Consider the following 21,420-nt stretch of genomic DNA (forward strand, 5'->3'; position numbering starts at 1 on the left):
AATAAAAATAATAATCAAGCACAGAAATTTCAGCTGTACAAAACTCAAATAGTCTATTCGTTGCTTGTTGAAGGTACTGTTTTTTGGACATACTGATAAACTTTGGTTGCGCATGATTAAAACGTGGTCAACTTAATTTTCCAAAAAATATTGAATATGATATTATAATATGATAGATAGATAGATAGATAGATAGATAGATAGATAGACAGACAGACAGACAGACAGACAGACAGACAGACAGACAGACAGACAGATAGATAGACAGATAGATAGATAGATAGATAGATAGATAGATAGATAGATAGATAGATAGATAGATAGATAGATAGATAGATAGATAGATAGATAGATAGATAGATAGATAGATAGATAGATAGATAGATAGATAGATAGATAGATAGATAGATAGATAGATAGATAGATAGATAGATAGATAGATAGATAGATAGATAGATAGATAGATAGATAGATAGATAGATAGGCAGGCGGGTAGGTAGGTGGACAGACGGACGGCTATATATATTTAATCATGCACAAATAAAGTACGCACAAATTAAGTAAATCCAATGGAAACAAAAGGATATTTTTCCCCCCCAAGTGTCATTGGGGCATCATTGTGGAGGAGTGAAGGCAGAATTGCAGGGAAGCAGGCATTAGGGCAGGGCTTATCTAAAAAGAATTATATTTTGGGAGTGGGGTAATAAATAATTATAATTCTGTCTTATCCTAATAATATATAAGACCCTGTCTATCAATTTTTGTTTGGGGTTGAAGCCAATTCGAGTTTCCTGACTGTACATCCCAACTTGCACTCGAGGAGTTGATTGCAATGGAAAGTCATGTCTAACAAATGTAACGTTCACGTAGTAGTGCACGTGCTTCAAAATATATTGCTTTGAATGCAAGGTTAATGCATTATATTAGTTCACCACTAGATGACACTAGATTTGACAAATTTTACCTTTAAATCCATTACTGTAGATGGTGGTAATCGAAAGGAATGTCAAATAATGATACTGTAAAAAAAAATAAAAAATAAACTATGTATTTCACTTATTGTGCAACAGAAAGTTTTCAATTGAAATATACCATCTAAAAAAAAAAAAGTATCACCTAATGGCCTGCAAAGCCAAGAACCTACTACAGGTCTAAGTGTTAATGAAAATAATATTTTTGAAAGTCATTGTTTTAACCCTTTGGCAGAGATTCTTTCAATTACCATTACATTTTGAGAATTACTGTCATAGACTACATGATTTTGGAGTGTGGGGGAAGCAGGAGAACCTTGCCAAGAGCTGTGTTCTATACTTCAGATTGATTTGTGCATCTCGAGCCTTATGTCTGTCGTACACAAAGCAATCTGGGCCTTGCATATGGTAAATACAAACTCAGAAATCAACGGTAGCTGACAATGATGTTTCAAATTTGGAGGAACAATTTGAACATTTCGGCCTGCAGTATCTAAATGGAAGGAGAATAGTGAATTATGTCTGTGATATTTTTACAAACACTAACAATTCCCCCATGCAGAACAGGTTTCCCTCTTTGATCAAGTTGTGCAAATGTTACCTGGTTGTTATGGTTATGTATCTGGAAATAACATCACGCGACAGCAAGCGAGCCTTCGATTTTCTAGTTCTAACGTGTATGTTATGTAAAATTTAACAACTGGGCTCCTGTCTGTTGTCAGACTGCTTTCTGTTCAGGGGGAAATTGTGTGCATGGTCAGAGGAGATAAATTGTTGCAATCTCTCCAGCAAAATTTGTTAAAAAAAAAAAATTCATCACCAGTCAACAACATCAATGTAAGTGGGAGGAAGGAAGCTTAGGTACTCATCAAAAAGCCACAACATATACAACGCAAACGTAAAAACTCCACATAAATGTGCTAACCTTTGCTTGCTCTTAAATAGAATTAGAATATCTCAATAAATAACATTATTAATTTGTGCAACTTTGTGTCCGTCAAAGGCAGTTACTATATTTTTTTAAAATATATTCATATTTTCATCGTGTAGTTTGATGAGCAATAGTACCGTAGATTGGCATGGTGGGAAAAAAATACACAGAAACGTCTAAAATGTCTACTCTCTGCATTCCTTTCTATGCCTTGTAATAATAGCTGGAGTGATGTCAGCATGTTTTGGTCTGGATGCCGACGCAGGTCAAGCTGTCTCTGCAATAGGTCTTTCGATTACTGGCACTCAGAAGTAATGATAGTAACGCTCAAGTGAAACAACTGAGTTATTTTGTTGCTTTGTATTTTAAATAAAGTGTGCGTGCCCCCCAGAAGAGTGAATAAATGAGATGAGATATGAGAGGAAGAAATAACAGAGAGAGGTAGATTGTGGAGAGGGGAAGAGGGGAGGAGGGAGTTGGGGGCATGTGTGGTGAAGATCATAAACGAACAGTGTAGCCTTTCCTGGTTGCCCGCAAAGCCCGGAACGTATTTTTACTGGAACAGGACACATTTCTTCAGCCAAATATAGCCACGCATGTTGGCAAGGCACACGGTGAGAAATAATTAAAGAAAAAATAAAGTAGAAAAAAACACTGTTTGACAGAGGGAACTAAAGCTCAAGCAGAACATAACTTAATAGTTGGTAATACAGCTCTTAATAGCAGCGCAGAGGTCCAGGACTACACACATCTCAGGAGGGTAGTCCATTCCTCTTTGGGAATCCTTTCCAAATCCTAAACAAAAAACCCTTGGCTTTAAGATTGTTGCTTGTCATTCTGAAGTTTTTGCTGCCTCCACAGATTTTCTACAGGATTAAGTTTTGCAAATTGGCTGGACCTCATTCTTCAGTCTGTATCGTACTTGTCCATATTATACTTAGCGGCAGTGTGGAATCAACCATCCAGTGGAAGGCAATGACTTTCGAATCTGAGCTTTAAATGGGTATTTGAGTGATCAAATGTCTACATCAACACAACACGTTGCAAAATAAGGTGCAAAAAAATATGCATTTCTCGTGTTAGAGGATGGCATTATTACTAAAACAAGAATCACAGTTTCTTTTATCTTCCATATACACCAGCCTCAAACCTCTATACAATACAATATAGTATATATACATAGTATACTGTAGAGCAGCTCACAATAAATATTCATTGATATAAAAACTTTAATAAAACACAAAAGATGCTGATACAGCAGGCCTTTCTTTGTTCTTTTCTGTCCGTGTAAGCTAACTGTTACACCCTCTGAAAATGCCCATCTCCTCAAAAAAGAAAATTAGTTTCCAAAACAAGTGAGCTAGCAAAATTGTTGGTTGACCCTGGCCGCATACGTTCAGGTTTTCCTGAAAAACGCGCATTGGAATTTTTCTATAATGTCAGGCGTGGTCTGACATAAAAAAATGGTCAGCGACAATTTCGTCACATGTTTTTGTCTTCTACTTTTTGAACTCTTGTCACTCCAGACGGTGAGATGAGCACCCTCAAAATCTCTAGTGCATATAGGACATGTTAATGAAGTTGATGGCACCCATTATTGTTTAGTACATATTTAATATAGTGTGTATAAAAATAAGAGCAATGAAATTGTACAAAAAGCATCATAGACGTGTGTGTCTGTCTGTATGTGTGCACGTGTGTGCAGGCACAGAAGAAAGCAGCACGAGTGAATGATATAAACACAAACGTAATTTATTCCTCCAAATAAAACTATTGTCCATTTTCCCATTGAATATTAAGCTGATACAGGTACTTGAAGACATTTTCAAATACCAAAATAAAAACAAATGAGAATAAATGTAGGACACTTAAAATGACCCATAATAGACCTACACCTGGAAAAGTAGTGACAATCAATGTTCTTTCAAAAGTTGAATATGGTTGAATATATACACTGCAAGCAGGAAAACAACACGGTGCAAGTACAAATACAAAACCATGCGGTGCAGTTACTGTACACCCTTGACATAATTCTATTTATTTAATTGATAAGGTGTGGAACTAAGGAAATAAATACATTTCAAAATAAAAATATTTTTATTTACAATGAATAATCGGAGATTTGAATGTGCCAGATTGTCATGACTCGTACGATGGACACCTGATATGCGACGAGAAGATAAGTCGTGAGCTGGCTGTCCTTATCGCGAAACAGAATTTGGGATTAATTACTTTTTAGTGGGACAATAGTGACTGAGGAGTTGGCGGATAAGGGTGGACATTCAGGTACAGCAACATGTCTATGGAGGTAGATTGGGGTCAAAAGAAAGACACAGAAAAAGTCAGTTGATGTAGGGTTCACCAAGTTTTTCATTTTTTTTCCAAGGGTTTCACCAAGTGTAGCAAATTTGAATAGGTTACCCCCTCCCCAATCTAAGATAACCCGTGAAAATAAGTACCCCCCTTCCGTATTCAATTCCTCGCCATCAACCGTTTCTGGTCAACAGTGATTGCTCATGAGCTTGACCTCTTTCCCAGCGTGGCTCGGTCGTAGAGCGATAGACTCTAAACTTGTGGGCGGTCGGTTCAATTCTCAATCTTCGTGTTCATGTCAAAGTGATGGCTGTTGAACTGCGAAATGGGGCATAATTTATCACTCTTATACTGCATTTGGTGCTCAGTGCTGTCTAAAACGGGGTTTAAAGTATACGTTTGTCACAGGCATCAATTCTAAAGCTGCCAATATCATGAATATGGCGTATGTAAGTACTGAGTTTCATTTGCTTTCGTTCCTGCGCTCCCTGAAGCCGCTGTCTCTAGGGGTGGTTCCAAGCAGTCTTGTTCAGCTCTCACTCGTGACCATGCAGCTAGTACCACGCCACCCACACCAGATTCAGGTCAAAAGTGTGAAACCGGAAAAAAAGATTTGAACCTGGAAAAAAAAAAGGTCTTAATCTGAAAAAACAAGAGTTGAACCTGAAAAAAAGAGATGTGAATCTGAAAATATAAAACATGCAACTGAAAAAAAGCCCTCAAAACTTCAAACCTGAAAATAGTTTATTCAAAAAATTTATCAAATCGAAGCAAAAGTATTTTCAATTCGAAAACACTTTTCATACAAGTATTTTTATTTTGAATACATTTTAAAATTTTTCAAGTTCATCACGATTATTTTCAAAAAAGTTTTAATTTTTCAAGTACAAGTTTTGTTTTTTTCAACTACAAAACATTTGACCCCGATCTACCTCCATACAGGTGTCAATCACGTAGGTGTGGAAAGGTCTTCCTTTGCCCGCTAGAAGTCAGTGTTGTTCTTTCTAATGAACGAGAACGAGCAATTTCGTCGTTTGAAAATGGGAAATTGAAAAAGTAGAAACGAGATTTTATCTAACCTTTTATTGTGAGTTCAAATAACAAGTTATGAAACAAAACACGACTAAGAGCCAGCTATGACCTAAAAATGAGCAGGCTTGAAGAATGGCAAATATTTAGCAACCAACGCAAGATAGACAAGCGATATTCAAATTTTGTTTTTTGGGGAGGGCGAGGAGCACCTTCTCCGCTCTGCTCGAAGCTTCTCCGGTGTAATCTCGGAAACCCCTCGTAATAATAATTTTCTTCGCAGAATAAGTCCGTGTTTGAACTCCAATACATTTGTTCAAAACAGCCCAACCACAATCTTAAACGTCACCGTACTTCTTCCAGCCAATCATATGACGTGACGTCATCAAGAAGCACAGATCTGACCGTCTTATGATACATTTTAGACTTCATTTTAAAATTAAGCAACTTTTCTTACTTTGCTAGGGTTCCAGAAAATGATGGTGCCTTTCCAATGGACGCTGTCACATGAATCACAAATTTTATAGTCATGCCTGTTGTTGCTGTTTTGCTGTGTTCATCATTAACCACTAGAGTGCAGTCTAACACCACAGATTTCCCCCCTTTCGTGTCTTCTGAATGCCTTTCGGCTCAACCGGGTTGAGGCAGTCCTCCAAAACCGGACCGACAAACCAGTTAACCCAATAGCATATTTTAAACAGCATCAAGAAACTGGTTTATGACACATGACAGTAAAGTGTGCTTCGGTGACAATTCAGGTTAATGTGTTACTGCAGTCTGTGCATCATTTTGTTTTTATAAAACCATTTATGAGGTGTTACTGGTACTAAAACTTTGACCTGTGTGCAAGGAAGGACTTTTTTTTTTTTTACCTCTTACGTGCGCTTGTTGCCATAGTGATCATTTCCCATGACAACTCTTGTAACTCGAGCCACCAGTCAGGTATGGTAAGTAGTCATGACGTTGTAAATGATTCAGGCAGCAGGTGAGTGTGGAGGTAGGGCAAATTATTTCAAAGGCAAAAATCGGAAAAAACACTACGGTGAAGGAGAAGAAGGAAAGGGAGATCATGGAGGCCAACTTGGAGGAGGAAGATGAGACTTTTACCAACATCTCGCTGGCAGACGACCCAGGTAAAGTCTTACAAGCATTCCTTTGTAAACATGAAAAGAAAGTTCACATTCTCATCTTAAAATTCACCAACACGTATGTATCAACAAACTTAAGCAAACCTGTTGATTACATTCATTCATTATTTTCTGTGGCAAATCTGCTAAAACCAGATTCTAATCATTGGAGAAAGCCACAACTGTGGTATGTACTATAGTTTCTTCCAAAGTTGAATTGCTTAGTTCCTGGTATGAAATACCAAAAACGATTAATCAATTCCTTTCCCCATTTTGACCACTACCCCTGAGGAAAATATTACCTCCTTCAGTGTTTAACATAAGAGAGAAGCCATAAACTACACTTTTGCTTGTCTGTGCACAGTTTGTAAACTATTTTATATTGAACTAATTTGTTGGATGCTGAATGAAGAACTACATATACAAGACTGCCTGTGGCAGCACCTTAGTTCTCCCGATGTTCACTTCATACAACCGTCTGTAAAACCAAATTCTAACATAGACATACATACTGTAGTTCTGTGAAGATTGTAATCAATCATACTTCAAAGTTGAAGTCAAGTAAAAAATGTTCTAGGTGCCCCCAGTAGTGTAAGCAAGGTATTCTGATTAATTTTGCATTTGTGCATTATGAATCGAGCAGAAATATCGACCTGTTTTTATCCATCTCAGGGGGTGGACATTTTGACCTCGACTTGCAAACGTCATAATTCACCTGTTTTTAGAGTTTGGTCACATTATAGTGAGTCAGTGGTTGAAATCTACGTGCTAGCGAGATGTAACTAGTACAATTTTGTAACGGAAAATTGTCTATCACTTGTATCACACTTTTCCACCTTTTGTTAAGGCCTTCAAAGCACTTCACACTTAATTCCTCATTCACCTACTGATGATGCAGCATCAGGAGCAACTGGGAGTTCACTACCAGGAATCAAAGTCCTGACCACTCTACCGATGATCCACACTGCCCCATAATGTTATTAATTGGCCACTCTCCCAATGATTCACACGCCCCATAAAGTTATTAATTAGGTTTTCAACTAGTGCACAATTTGGCCTCCAAGTACTGTCCTATGAGTGTGTCCAAGTTCTTTATTGTAGTGCACTGAATTGTCTCATGAAGACAAAAAATATACAGTAATGGGGGCAATTGCTGACAACGTGTGGAAAGAACAACTATTAAGAACTCCAATGTGGATATACAGTAATCCCTCGTTTATCGCGGATAATTGGTTCCAAAAACCACCCGCGATAAGTGAAATCCGCGAAGTACGGTCACCAACAAGAAGTACTGGGCAGGCTAACGAGTTAGCGGAAAGATGCTAATTCGCAATTGTGCTAACACGCGAAAACGGACTTCTAAAGGAATGTAAACGAACATTTGGAGCAATACTACATTGTCCTAAAGGTTAGACACACGTTTCCTCAATTTAGAAGTTTTATTTTGACTTTTAAATGTTTTTTTAATTTGGAAAAAAAAAATCCGCGATGTAGTGAAGCCGCGATAAACGAAACGCGAAGTAGCGAGGGATCACTGTATATACGTACAGCCTTAAATTGGTGGATTGGTGGATATTAGCGCCTCCTGTCGGTCGCTGTCGGCACACATATGCGGAGGTGAGGAATCCTCATCAGTGGCGTCATCGTGAATCACTGTGTGTGAGTGTGTGTGTGTGTGCATGTGTGTTAGTTTGTCTGTTCGTGTTTACAACGACACTCCGTGTTTCGGAGAGCATACAGTCTTGATTTCGGTGAGTGGGAAGACGATAAATCGTTTTTATATGCTGTTTACCCCCGCGGTTTTGAATGTAATACAGCAACAGCGTTTAGCTGCCCAATTTAGCATCAAATGTTAGCCGCATCCCGGTGGCCAAAAGAAATCAATAGGGCGGTAGTAGAAATACATTCGTAAGGCGTTCCGTGTGTTTGAACATCTACGCTTTTGATTTGTTGTTATGAAACCGTAAAGTGTAGTTTCATCAATGGGTGTTCGTAGTTGACCGCAAAAAGACAGTTAGCTAGCAAAGCTAAACAACGTAAACAACGGCCTACAAGCTAAATTGGTGGAATTTGCTTTGGTTAGAGGTCGTGATTAGACACAGTCTTTATACTAAAGCCTAAATGATTCTGAAGTATATATAATATGCACTAGAGGCTCGGGCTTAATGTGTTACTTGATGGAGTTGCTCGTAATTGAATACGCTGCTTCACACAAGCCGAGCTCAATTTGCTACATTGTAACTTGATTATTGGCCGATAATATGTGAAGGAATAAGTACATTACAGTTATTATTTGAATAAGAACCTGACCAGAAAACCGAGGGTCAGATGAAGCAACTAACAGGGTGCGGCATCTGCTTAAAGTGGAACCTTCCATCGTATAACCAATGCACCCATGCAAGCGTTTCTCAGTTTCTGAACTGCATGTAAAATCATTAAAGCAAAAGAAAACCAAGATAGATGTACACTGCAAATCAAATTGGCCAATTGGAAATTTAATCACAAGCAATACATTGTTTTTAAATTTTATTAAATACACATACAATGAATGAACACCTGTTATATCATGGTTCATTTGCATCCAAGTCAAGTCAAAATTATTTATATAGCCCTTACTGACAGAAATGTTTTAAAGGGGTTCACATGGCCACAGTTGGCAAATATTAAGGACATCTCCTAATCTCAACCCCCAGGAGCGCTAGGGGGGAAACAACTGGGGAAAAATGAGAACCCTTGAAAAGAAATGGGACTGACTGTTATTATAGTAATTTCAAGAAATAATTTTTAGTGGTTTCTACTACTAAATCAAGACATATTTAGGAGTTTTAGTGTAGAACCATGTGCAGGAACATACAGCTCTCCTTGGAGCGATTCTGCATAAATCAGATCAACAAGAACATCACAAGAGGATGTCCCTTATAGATTCTTTGAGTGCAACATAATAATAATTTAAAAAAAACTCTAGCTTCAGACAGGACCTTCTACAATCTACAATATTGTTCAATGTATGAAAAACACCACATTCTTATTTCCACCACTTGACAGAAAATTCAACTTTATCAATCGCTTAACATTCAAATTAACCACGGTGATTGCAAATGTGTTGTTTTGGCGAAAACAAAACCGTCTCCAGTATCGCATGATATAGCCAAACTTCGCCCTCGAATCTGGCCTCTGTGGTGATGGGCCGTGAGTTAAGGCTATGAAAATGTGACCTTCACAGCCTTCATTTTGCCCCTCTCTCTTCTTCTACGCTTTCCTATCCTCTTCTATGACGTTTAATACGTGGAGCCACCCGAAGACGCCCTGATTGGTCTAGCGACGACTTGTGTCTGGAACTTCAAAGTAAATGCTCCACCGGAAACACTGAACACATGCATATGAGCTTTTTCATCTTTGTTTCCGACAGCTTGGGCGAGTGGGCGTGTCAAGCAGTGTTAAATGCATTGCTGTAGTAGAGAATGGAGCAATGTAGGCGTCACAAAAGTCTGCTACGAAGCCTCCGTCACACATCTTTGTGTCTTGAGTGAAAAGAAATGAGTGAATCAAAACCACTTAAGTGTTACCCATGCAACGAATCTGAACATTTCTAAGCTACCGCTGGCTAAATGGCATGTTTTTAAATGTCGATACATTAACCCGAAACCTAATTTCAATATGTGACTATTGGTCAATCCACAAATTAAAAAAAAAAAAACAGCCTTAGGAGGACACAGCCTGTGAATTTGGACGCAGTTAGAGACTAAGACGACCTAAGTTGTCCCCAAAAATTGGTCGACACAAAAGTGTATGCTTCGAAACTATCATGATTAATTTGAATACAGGGACTCGATAAGCGCATTTGTCAGGCAATCAACCAAAGGATTCCCTAGGAATGGAATTACTGGGAAACAGTTTTCACCAACAACGGCTTGATCCCCATCCCTACTTAAGCGTGTTTTGTCATTCTGCTACAGTGGACAGCAGAGCTGCAGCCCTGTATACTAAGCCAGAGACCGATCTCTTCATCATGAACTGCGATATAGATGGTATGTGTACTCATAATATCCAAGAACCAATCATTTGTTGAGTGGAGGTGAACCTACTCCATTTTCTTTCAGGGGACTTGGAGAACCAGGTGGAGATGGAGGAGAAGACGAGGCTAATAAATCAAGTGTTAGAACTTCAGCATACGCTGGAAGGTAACATAACCAACTCGGGCTGCTGCAAATGAAATGAATTTATTCGCCACCAGTAGTCCCAATTAGTCAACTAATTAGATCATAGGATCTAAGTCACGGCTTATCACACCAGCTGTTCTTATGACCATCAGTAGCTTACGTCTTCAATTCTTTAATGTGCAAATTAATAATTGACAGTAAAAAGTCAAAAGGTGCTGCGTAAAAATTCTTAACTGAATTGAAAATCAGTCAAATAGAAACGTTAATAAAAACGGGCCCTCGCGAATCAATTTTGGAAATCTGAATTGTTATTCAGTCCGACGGTCGATTAGGTTTTCTTGGACGAAAATGATGCAAAGTACACAAAGAAATTAAGGTTCCGGTTTACATTCTCAAAGCCCTGACATCAATCCTCTCTAAAATCTGCTTAGAGGCCACAGGGTTAGTTTCCTTGCTTAAGGGCCAAGCAATTTGGAGGAAATCGACCAAACCAATTTGCCATCAATGAAATGATTAAGGTAATCAATCTGTTTACCCCGAAAATGTAATATTCATGTGAGATTTAGCTCAATGTATTCAATTGTTACTCAAAGCTCTACAGTACAGCAAGGATCACCGTTTTTTTTTTTTTTAGGTGAGATATAATTCTTGGGTACCGATTAAAGCCAAGGACAACCAGTTTAATGCACACTTCAAAAAACAAAACTGAACAACTTAGCTGTTTGTTGCAGATCTTTCAGCACGGGTGGACGCGGTCAAAGAGGAAAACTTGAAGTTGAAGTCAGAGAACCAGGTACTCGGTCAGTACATCGAGAACCTCATGTCTGCGTCTAGCGTCTTTCAGACAACGGACACCAAGAGCAAACGCAAGTGAGTTGAGCCAAGGAACCGCATAAAGGAGGCGGGTCACGGGCTCCCTCAGACCTGGGCACGAATTAAAAATGTTGGTCACCTGTTCTGCTTGCTCTGACTGCCAATTCACTTGTAATCTGTCATGTGGCACTTGTTCCCAATTATTATTGCAGCAAAATTGTTGGTGGAAGTGTGGAGCCCTCATTTGCGTGTGCAAAGCAAACAGGTAGGCTCCATGTAAAAATACATGTGTACGTAAATTGTGAATGGGTGCAAATGATTGCAGCTAACTGTAAAGTTGAAGTACATTTTAATTAACATTCACATTCATATTTTACATGCAACTCCCCAGACATGAGCAGATTATCTGGTTGCTCTCCATACTACAGATGAGGGAGGGGTGCCACATGACTTATCGAATTAGTCCATTAAAGGTTCATGAGTCACTTTACTGTCTTTGAGGTCATAACCTGGTGTCATTGTTAGCAACCTGATTTTCTGTTTTAAGACAATGTGTTCCCAACTCCTTGATTCAGCCTTCAACATGTAAGCAGGCTGATGAAACCCAGGCTTTAATTATTAATGTTGTGACTTTAATGTCTTTGTTTTTCTCATCAAGTCATCATGAGTCCACATTGCATGACTGTCATGTTTTTACCATTGCCAAGCAGAACAGTCTTCCTGTAAAATGTATTAAAATGGCATGTACATCTTTAGCCCCTGTTAGCGAATCATATCTATAATGAATTATAACTTGCTTTGCCAGTCATACTAAAAACATGATTTGCTGCAGGTTGCTTGACGAAAAAGCGTTGATCTGGATAAGTTAAGACATCCCAGCTCGCCAGACGCGAGCAGAGATCAGATGCTTTTTACTTGAAAGCAGTTTAGTGCATTTAAGTGCTATCGATCTATTGTGGGGAGCGCAGGACCGGAAATGTAATTCTGTTCTCCAAACTGAACTGCAAAAGGAAGGGCACGTCGCTTTTCCAAAATAGACGTAGCAGCAAAATTTAATGCCCTCAGTAATGTTCATTTGATTGTAAAAGTAGTAATGCATGTCATAATAGTTGATGGAAATGCTCTCAAAAAGGGAAAAGTTGTAATTTATTATAATTATTTTGATATGTTTAGGTTGTTTAAAAACATTTTAGACTATACAATACACTCCAGGATCCATCTTATGTGAAAAGATACCCTGCGCACTGTTACTTTGGAGCATTGTTTTTAATAAAAAGTTTTATGCTCATTCTGGATTTATTGTGTCCCCAGTGACATCTTAATGACAACACCTGAGTCAAATACTTATTAAATAATATTTCATTTTATTTTCAGAGCAATGTGCAGTATGCCAACAAATGTAAACAGATATGGTATTTGCCAATGTCTGGCAGGAACTCAACATAGGCTTTGAGACTGAAGGTCTACTGTGTTCCAAGGGCATGTCATAAAGAAGCACTGTTTTTGCTAAATTATACTCAATGGCAAGGCATTCACTGTTGGTGCTAAAATCACACACACACACACACCAAAGAACCATACATTTTTTTTTACCACACATGATTACGACCTTCCAGCCACTGGATCCGGGTATCTTGTTACCTGTTAAAAGGAATCCACCATGCACCAAGATAAAAAAAAATCTGTCTGATCTGATTACCAGTGGGGAGAATGTTTTAGTGCATTGCTTTGCAGAGGTCTGTGCACTACTGTGTGCCTTTTAAGTTAATCATTTCATCAGCGCTAGCATAACAATTTGAAACTAAACATACTGATCTCTAACTTGTTAAATATAAAATACACAAAATTAATGCTTAAATGAAACTATTTACAGAAACTTTAAGGTCAGCTTTCTTCACAGTGCGGTCACCTCTTCACACAACATGGCGTCTCCGCCTGGAAAAACTGAACAAGGAAGGACTTTGTGCCCTTCCGTGTTATTGAAAGCAAAGGACAGATGCTGTACACTGCCTTTACTCTGAGGAGACAGATCAATGAATTGAGAGCGAGAGTAACATGGTGGGCTTCCAGCCAGACAATAGGTAAGCAAGGAAAAGAATGATGAATATTTTGAAGCAGACATTGAAATTTGGGGAGGGGTTAGGGTTATGATGCATCTGAAAGGCGAGACAAGGAGGACCACTGGGTTCAGTTTTGTCACAGAAGGATTAAATATGCAAATGGGGTTGACTGGAGGATACCAGGAGATTGGAGGAAATGCATGTTCTGTCCTGCTCAATGAGTGACAGCCCTGCATGTTGTCCCTATGGAGGAGTAGGGGGGGGGGGGGGGGGGAGTGGCGGCAGATGCAGATGTCACCTCAGTCTTTCCGTACCCTCCTCTTCCTCACAGCTTGTTTGTTGCTCTCGGCAGCGTCACTGCCTCCATCCGGCTGGAAGAGAGGACACCGTGATATTATACACAACACTGTTTAATGTCACATTTCGGCTGCCTACGAGTATAAAAAAATGTCTTCAAATTAAATACAACCTTGACTGATCTATTTTTAGGCTAATTTGGATTCCAGATCATAGTCAAGCTTTTCTGGGGCACAGACATTACTTTTTCACTTACCTCCTCCTCTTCTTGAGTTCTCTCAGGAGCTTTGCTTTCTTCCTCTTCCTCCACTTCTTCCTCTTCCTCCTCCTCCTCCTCCTCCTCCTCCTCCTCCTCTTCTTCCTCCTCCCCTTCTCCACCATCCTCATTGTCACAATTCCCCTCTGGTTGGCCAGCTCTTGGATTTGGACCATCGTTGTCCTGAGCTTTTGCTATAGTTTGAAGTAAGACTGTGGTTAAAGAGGAAGTCAACGCCAACATTTCTTATGTGATATGTAAAATATGAATTAAACAGGCAAAAACCACCTCTTTATATACATCTGAGGTGGCGGCTATTTTGCGCCTTTGTCACCTGGAAAATGATAAGTGCGCATGATTGGTTGTGACCTGAAACCTGGTAACTGTTATGTCATTTTTAGTCGACAGAAAGTGGCAAAATGGCCACCCCCCGAGATATAAATGGGTGAATGATGCTGTTTAACTATTCCACAAACGCAATATTGATCAGAATGTCATGTTTGGATTAGTCGGGGCACATACAACATATTATTGTAAAGAAAATTTTGGGGTTGACTTAAACGGGAAGAGCAACACTAGTTGGGGTGTCTGTCTCACCTGCAGGTGCTTCCGCGTCCTCAGCCTCGATATCTTTGTCATCCTTGTCTGTGCCATCTGCTGCATCTTCCTCCTCTTCCTCCTCATCCTCTTCTTCTAGATTAGTCTGCGGCACATCCACTTTCTTGTACATATAATCATCTGGTTTCTGCGACCCAACATTTTTTATTTAAGATTGTGCAGATAAACATCAGCCTGCTTTGAATAACTCATGGTACCTTAGGCCAGCAGAAGAGCACAACAAGTCCCAGAGGCAGACCAACCGTCAGAATGTAGACCACCCAGAGCCATGGGCGCTCCTCTGCTGCAATCATCAGCTGGGCAAAAATCCCGGGCTGATGGGAGGAGGATTTGAACCCTTGTTGATCTCACGGAGCGTATGGATGCACATTTGCTGTAATAATGAATTGAGCGTCAACACTAACCTCGTTAGCACTGGCCACGAGTTTCTTCAAACCCCAGCTGTCCGAGGCCCAGCGGTCAGCAACTTCCTTGTGGGAGGTGACAATGAAGTTGTCAAAGTAGATGTCGGATGTCATGGACCACAATTCCAAGCCCAGGGCCTTGAAAGGCGTCATTTTGAATGGCTGCAGGTCCTCAAAATATTCCGGGTTCATGATTTTACGAGGCTTCCAGGCCCCCTTTAGGGAAAGTCAATAACAAAATAGAGATCAACACCCTCAGATGGACATGTAGGCAATGGGCCTGATTTACTATGATCCTGAAAAGCGGGTTCTAAATTTACTTTAACAAGTTGTTATAATAATTGCTCCCATTGAGTAATTAAATCAATGTTTTTGCAAAGACTACAACTCTTGTGCATCACTCAACACAAACAACAGAAACTGCCATATTAATAATTTGGAGCTGTAGATAAATTTGTGACAGCCCCACAAGAAATGTTTGAGTGAAGGGGTTGAATGTGTTACCAGAAGATGCAAACCAACATACTACTTACTGACTTAAATACACATCTATCGCTACAATAAATTAATACAGTAATGTTGCATTAAGTGTTTGTGGCACAATTAAAGTGTTGCAGAAAGGATTCATTCTCCCCATGCCTCCTCCTCACTACAATAATCAGTCATCATTTTTAAATTTACATCTACCCCTGCCGGTATTTTGCCCATTCAGCTATAAACACACAATATGAACCACGTAGCAATTTTGTCCATTTAGTAAAACAAAATTTGGGAGATGCCAGTTAAGAGCTTTACTTCCATACCTATTTGCGAGAGCATGCAATAATTTTTGCACCCGTTTTTGCACGTGTAAACCTTTTGTAAATCAGGCCCACAGAAAACAAAAGCAACGTCAGGCAAGCTGGAGGTTGGTTACCTTAAAGTTGGGGTTGTCTACCAGTGGGGCTTTCCACTTGCCTTTGTACTGAGGGTTGTTAATCATGGGTCGCTTCCACAGCCCACACCCTGGAGCACTTTGACAGGCAGGGTTGGGGATCTGCGGAGGCTCCCATTCTCCATCCATCTCTTTATCCCTACACATGGGAGAGCTATGAGGCTAAATCGTTCATAGCATAAAAGACAAAACAATACAATACAGTGCTGTAGTAATCCCTCTCTACTGACGAGGGGTGGAAACCATGATACCAGAAATCTGAATAAATGAGCCCCACCCCGAAATGCCACCAGATGGTAGCAAATGACTACTTTTGTCGAAATGAAGCTCCTTAAATCACTTTAAATTGTTTCCTTGGCACCAAGATGCTACCAGATAGTGCCAAAACAATACTTTTATTGCTTTGGCTTGAGCAGGCTATATATTGTAAAAGAGAAAATGTGAGTTCCTGAATGCCAAATTATGCTGTGCTTCATTGTATGTGTTTGTTGGAAATGTGTTCACTGTCTACTTGCCAGTCTTCTGGTTTCTCAGAATTCAGGTCGGAGATGTATTCAGGTTCCTCTTCCAGCCAGCCCTCTGGCTTCACTGCATCTGAGTCTTCAATCTTTGCAGGTGCGTCCTCATCCCTGACACAAAACACTTTTTACTATAAATCGACAAGTCATCTGACAATATTTCAAAATGACAATGTGCTGCCAAAGCTAGTTATACGAGCGCAGCTGTTCAAATCACCAGTCGTCAGGTTTGACAGCGTCGGGGTCGGGAATCTTGGCCCGCTCGTCCCAGTCTTCGGGCTTGAAGTCGTTCGGATCGTCGATCTCTTTAGGCGGATTGACCGGAGGCACCACGTCATTGAGCAGGTTGCCACGGCTCACGCTGAACTGGTCAATGAACATCTCATAGCTGTTGTCTGGGTTCAAGACTTGCAACGAAGGAACACACAGACATGCATTACTGACACTAGAGTTTGTCAGCGCAACTATTTTAATATGCTGTCATGAGGTTTATTTGGTCTTTTTTGGTGGAAAGTAGCAGTGACCAGCAATGAATAAACACCATATGGAGGTGTCAATACAAGTGCACAGTGTGGTGTCAGAGCATCTCAAAATGCAACATACCAAATTCCATATAGCTAAAATTTATCTGCTACAATGATGAAATCCACCCCCCCTCCAAAAAAAAAAAAAATCATCTGCCACACATGCTGGCATGCTACCATACCTAAAGTATAGAGGTGAGTCTTCTTGTCAGTGTAGAACTTCTTGAGGTCCACATCAGCCCTCTTAGCATGCTTTTCCTCTAAATCTTTGTTCAAGGGATTCTGGTGACGGAAGATGAAGTGCAGCTTGTAGTCCTCGCCGCACTTGTCGGGTCCAAACATGATGGAATAAGGTGTGCGATCGTGGAATTGTTCCTAAAGGCCGGGAAAAGCCAAGACTTATGTATCGTGTTTAAGTAAGCCATCTATCATTCCCATATTAGCATGACCGCACCAGATTGACATCACCGGTGTCTGAAAGCAGTTTAACATAAGCCCCACCGCAGTCAATGCCATCCTGGAAATTAACTTCATACCTAGCGAAACAAGCACATACAAAGCAGTTACTCAACACAATTTGGCTAGGATCCATTTTGTTCATTAACCAACTGCAATTCCTTTGTTGTAAACGTCACGACATAAAGATTAAAAGCCAATGATAAAGATTAAAAGCCAATGTATATGCATGCATGTGTACAGACTGTATGACAAGGGGCTCATCCCGGAAGACGAAAGGTTTGTCCATCATGGCAGCGATGGCGTGATGCTTGGCACGGGATTTGAGCACCAAGCCTTGGTCTCCTGGAATCTTGTTCTCCTTCAGCTGCTCCACTGCCCACTTCCCTGAACAACAAGTTTTTTTTTTGTGCACAATGGACACAATAAGGCACCCAGAGAATAAGAAAAAATACTCTATCGTACATCATTTCTGGTTGAAAGAGAAAGAAAACCAACCATCATATTTGGCGATGTCATCATCTGCATCTTCCTTTACTGTTTTGGACAACTGCCATCTAAGAAAACCACAAAGACAATAAATGACTCCCAACTCATGCTCGTTTTAGTTATAGATGATGGTCTTAACAGTTTTCTCTAGCTACTGACAAGGATAACACCTGACTGAAAACATGTTAAATGTGTAATAACCTAAATGTTACTCAATCATTTGCCACGATTTCTTTCCGAGGTCAAAATATCGTTAAGTTTTCACTTTTCAGATATGAAACAACTATCTTCTCTCTAGATAACGTTGCAGTATGCCACGATGATCACCTTCAACTCAGTTTTGAGTTTTACCACCCATATTGTCATTATATGTTTTTGAGTTTTAACACCCATATTGTCATTATATGTTGAGGGTTCACACGCCATTTTGCATCAAAAGCTCAAATTACCTGCCAAGTGAGCCATCATCAAATGTTTCAGCAAAGTACACATCTCCAGCCGGCACAGGAGTCTCATATGTTACCTATGAAGCCAACATCAATAAAATGGTCAAATTTCTTCTGGTCCTATTTTTAACTCATTCACTGCCAGACCAGTACAAAGTGATGTTTGATGTCAATTCTCATCAATGGCAGTGAAGGAGTTTCTATATTCTTAATATTAATAAAACCTTCGTCTTCTCACTTGGAAGGACACTTTGTCATTGGTTGTGCTTTGAGGGTCTGTTTGTTTTGCCTTAGTTTCCTCCACCTCCTCCTCTTCTTCCTCCTCTTCCTCAGTGACTGAAGGCTCCATTTCCTCATCATCCAAGGCAATCTCTTCATCGACATCTGATTGGTCAACTTCGGACTGCTTTTGGGCTATTACCACTGCCATGGTCAGGAGAAAGAGAAACACCATCCTCCACATCCAGCGCCTGTTCAGCATCATCTTTAAGGACAAATGAACATGTGGTGGTTGCATGTGAGGGGAACAACAGAAACAATATAATGACATAAAATACAACAAACTGCATAAGAGGATGGAGGGCAGAGAGAATCAGGGGCTAGGGCATTTTATCAGTACCGTTTGGCTAGGCTTAAAATTAGTAATTTATTGCCTGAACGGCCTTCCTGTTCCCTCTAAAGCCCTGGGTAGAATTCATTTACATGGAAAGACATGGAACTGAAATCTGATTGGACGATAACCGCAAAATACAGGAAACTGCTCAGCCAAGACATGCTATGAAATAAAGACGAAAGACTAGTAACAAACAAATCACAATTTCATTTAAGTTGTAACTGTAGTGCTGGTCAATCATTGATTATGTTGAGGCAAGGAGAGAAAGCTTTGAAGTCTTGACGACACGCCGCAAAGTTAGCTAATGACCAAATTTGCTCTTTGTTGCTGGTGACAAAGAATACTGTGTACAATTCTTGTCATGGGACAAACTGCAGTTCACACTTCACAGTAATAATTCAAAATTAATTTTTGCAAGTTTGAATTTACCATGTAAAAATGCAGGGGGGGGGGATGGATCTGACTCATGTCTCTCAAACTTGAAAAATGGAGCTGCCAAGGCAGAGTAATTATTTACATCCCTGTAGAGTTAATCTGACACTATGTGATCCAACAGCTACTTTGGATGCCATTTAACTCTGAAAATGTTAAGATTGCAATTTGGGAGTAAATTTAACCCTGAAACCAGTCCAATTTTTTGTGTGTGTTAATCTTAGCAAATTGCCGTAATTAACAATATGATTTATTGATATTTATTACTTTTTGAGTTATTTTGTGTGAGTAAGGCACCTAGATTCTGTTCTGTTGGTTGGCAATGTACATTAAGTTTGTTTCTGATTGGTCAGTCGGATAAAAGGCATGCAATTTCAAAAGATCAAAATGAAATGTAATTCACGTTTGCCATACACAACGCACTTGATTCTTTATTGCGCAACCCAATACTACACTACAACACAAAAAGTCTATCCAAGTTATATTTACAGAATTTTGTTTTGCTAAATTATCCATTATTAACTTATTTTGGGGCTGTGTTTCATCGGACTGCTTGCCTTTTTTTTTTTTTTCCTGCAGCTAGCATCTAAACATCAAGCGTTTTGCCCAGACTGAACTTCAGAGGCTCAGTGACTTTTTTTTTTTTCTTCCTGCCGCTAGAATCTAAACATCAAGCTATTTGCCCTGACTGAACTTCAGAGGCTCGGTTTGAATCTGTCAAATAAAAACAACGAGATCCAATTAAAATGTTCCCTCAACATCACGACGAGCACATTCGATGATCAGCCTCGCAATGACCTGTGCGTGCACCGGGCCCAGCATCTCTTAACAGTCCAAGCAAGCTAAGCGAGCTGTCAAATCGAGTACTCTCGAGGTCCTGGGACAGGTCGTTGAGCTAACATGGCTGCCTGTGGAAAAACTGCGACGTCCAGTCCAAACTCCTCGGAGTTGACCGTTTTCTGCAGCAACACCTGCTCCTATCCAGCTAATAAGAGCGCAAAGCAGTCCAATTCATCTTATCTTCTAAAATGTCGCGCCACAACGTGTCAAGTCTAAACCCTGCTTTTTGATAACACACACATCACATACAACGGTTAGCTTGGTATATTAGCAACGATGTCAAAAGAGAGAGCGAGAATGAATGGGAGCGCACTAACCTCGCGTCTTGTTGTCGCGAAGAAAACCCACACAAAACTGCTCCCGCGCCCCCTCCAAAAACAAAAAAACAAAAACAAAAAAAAGCCCAAACGTTTCTTTGGCGCGTGTCGCTGACAAAACGAACGAACGTGCCGAACGTACACTTTGAAATAACGTACGCAATCCTGTTGCCCTCAGATGACAGCACGGGCCGAATAATATAACGGTTTACGCTCAAAGGGTTCGACTGCAAACAAACGCGCATGCGCATTAGACGGTGGGCTACGAAACGTCTTTCGTCCTTTAATACAACAGCCTATGTAATACGTTCATCATACGGGCCTTTTGATTAGGTTGATCAATGTTTGTCACGTAATTCATGACATATTTTTAAAAAGCTCACGTTATTATTATTATTATTATTATTATTATTATTATTATTATTATTATTATTATTAGTATTATTATTACTAATAATAATATTATGTATTTTTTATTTTTGTTGAATTGATGTTACAGAAAAAATGTTTGTCATTCCGATTAAAAATGTTTATGAAACCTATGTTTTTTTTCTTCAATGATGAATTAATGTGCCTTGTGAAGGACTGGTGATTCACCAGTGGTGAACTATCCAGCACAACCCTGAGTACAGATCAGAGAAAATGGCGGAATCCGTGTTTCCATTACTAATACACGTCAAAAGTTAAAATATATCAAAAATCTTAAGTGATTACAATGCTACCTTCAGAGTATTACTGCAACAACAACCGTATGGTCACTACTGAAACGTTGCAGTCAATACTATTGCCTACTGATGGAGTCAATATAATCAACTTTCTACATTATATAATAAAAATATCCTTTAAATTGTGATACATTTTGAAAATCGTCA

At 39.7% G+C, this 21,420-nt stretch overlaps 2 protein-coding genes across 2 annotated transcripts; one reads left to right on the forward strand and one right to left on the reverse strand.

The window, feature by feature from the left end:
- Positions 1 to 6,191: 6,191 nt before the first annotated feature.
- On the forward strand, positions 6,192 to 12,639 carry scoca (short coiled-coil protein a). Its single transcript, XM_088373585.1, has 4 exons — positions 6,192 to 6,377; positions 10,328 to 10,399; positions 10,472 to 10,552; positions 11,263 to 12,639. Exons 1-4 carry the CDS (start codon positions 6,314 to 6,316, stop codon positions 11,403 to 11,405), a joined length of 360 nt encoding a protein of 119 aa, XP_088229711.1. The 5' UTR covers positions 6,192 to 6,313; the 3' UTR covers positions 11,406 to 12,639.
- A 49-nt stretch (positions 12,640 to 12,688) lies between these two features.
- Positions 12,689 to 20,777, reverse strand: clgn (calmegin). Its single transcript, XM_088373584.1, has 15 exons — positions 20,549 to 20,777; positions 18,585 to 18,830; positions 18,350 to 18,423; positions 17,910 to 17,968; positions 17,657 to 17,798; positions 17,410 to 17,491; positions 17,138 to 17,330; positions 16,649 to 16,838; positions 16,429 to 16,542; positions 15,896 to 16,052; positions 14,980 to 15,195; positions 14,773 to 14,889; positions 14,555 to 14,702; positions 13,958 to 14,151; positions 12,689 to 13,775 (listed from the first exon to the last, which is right to left on the reverse strand). Exons 2-15 carry the CDS (start codon positions 18,828 to 18,830, stop codon positions 13,704 to 13,706), a joined length of 2,004 nt encoding a protein of 667 aa, XP_088229710.1. The 5' UTR covers positions 20,549 to 20,777; the 3' UTR covers positions 12,689 to 13,703.
- Between the last annotated feature and the right edge of the window lie 643 nt (positions 20,778 to 21,420).

This window comes from Syngnathus floridae, chromosome 4, assembly GCF_059516105.1.
Source record: "Syngnathus floridae isolate MCC-2025c chromosome 4, RoL_Sflo_1.0, whole genome shotgun sequence".
Lineage (NCBI taxonomy): Eukaryota > Metazoa > Chordata > Actinopteri > Syngnathiformes > Syngnathidae > Syngnathus > Syngnathus floridae.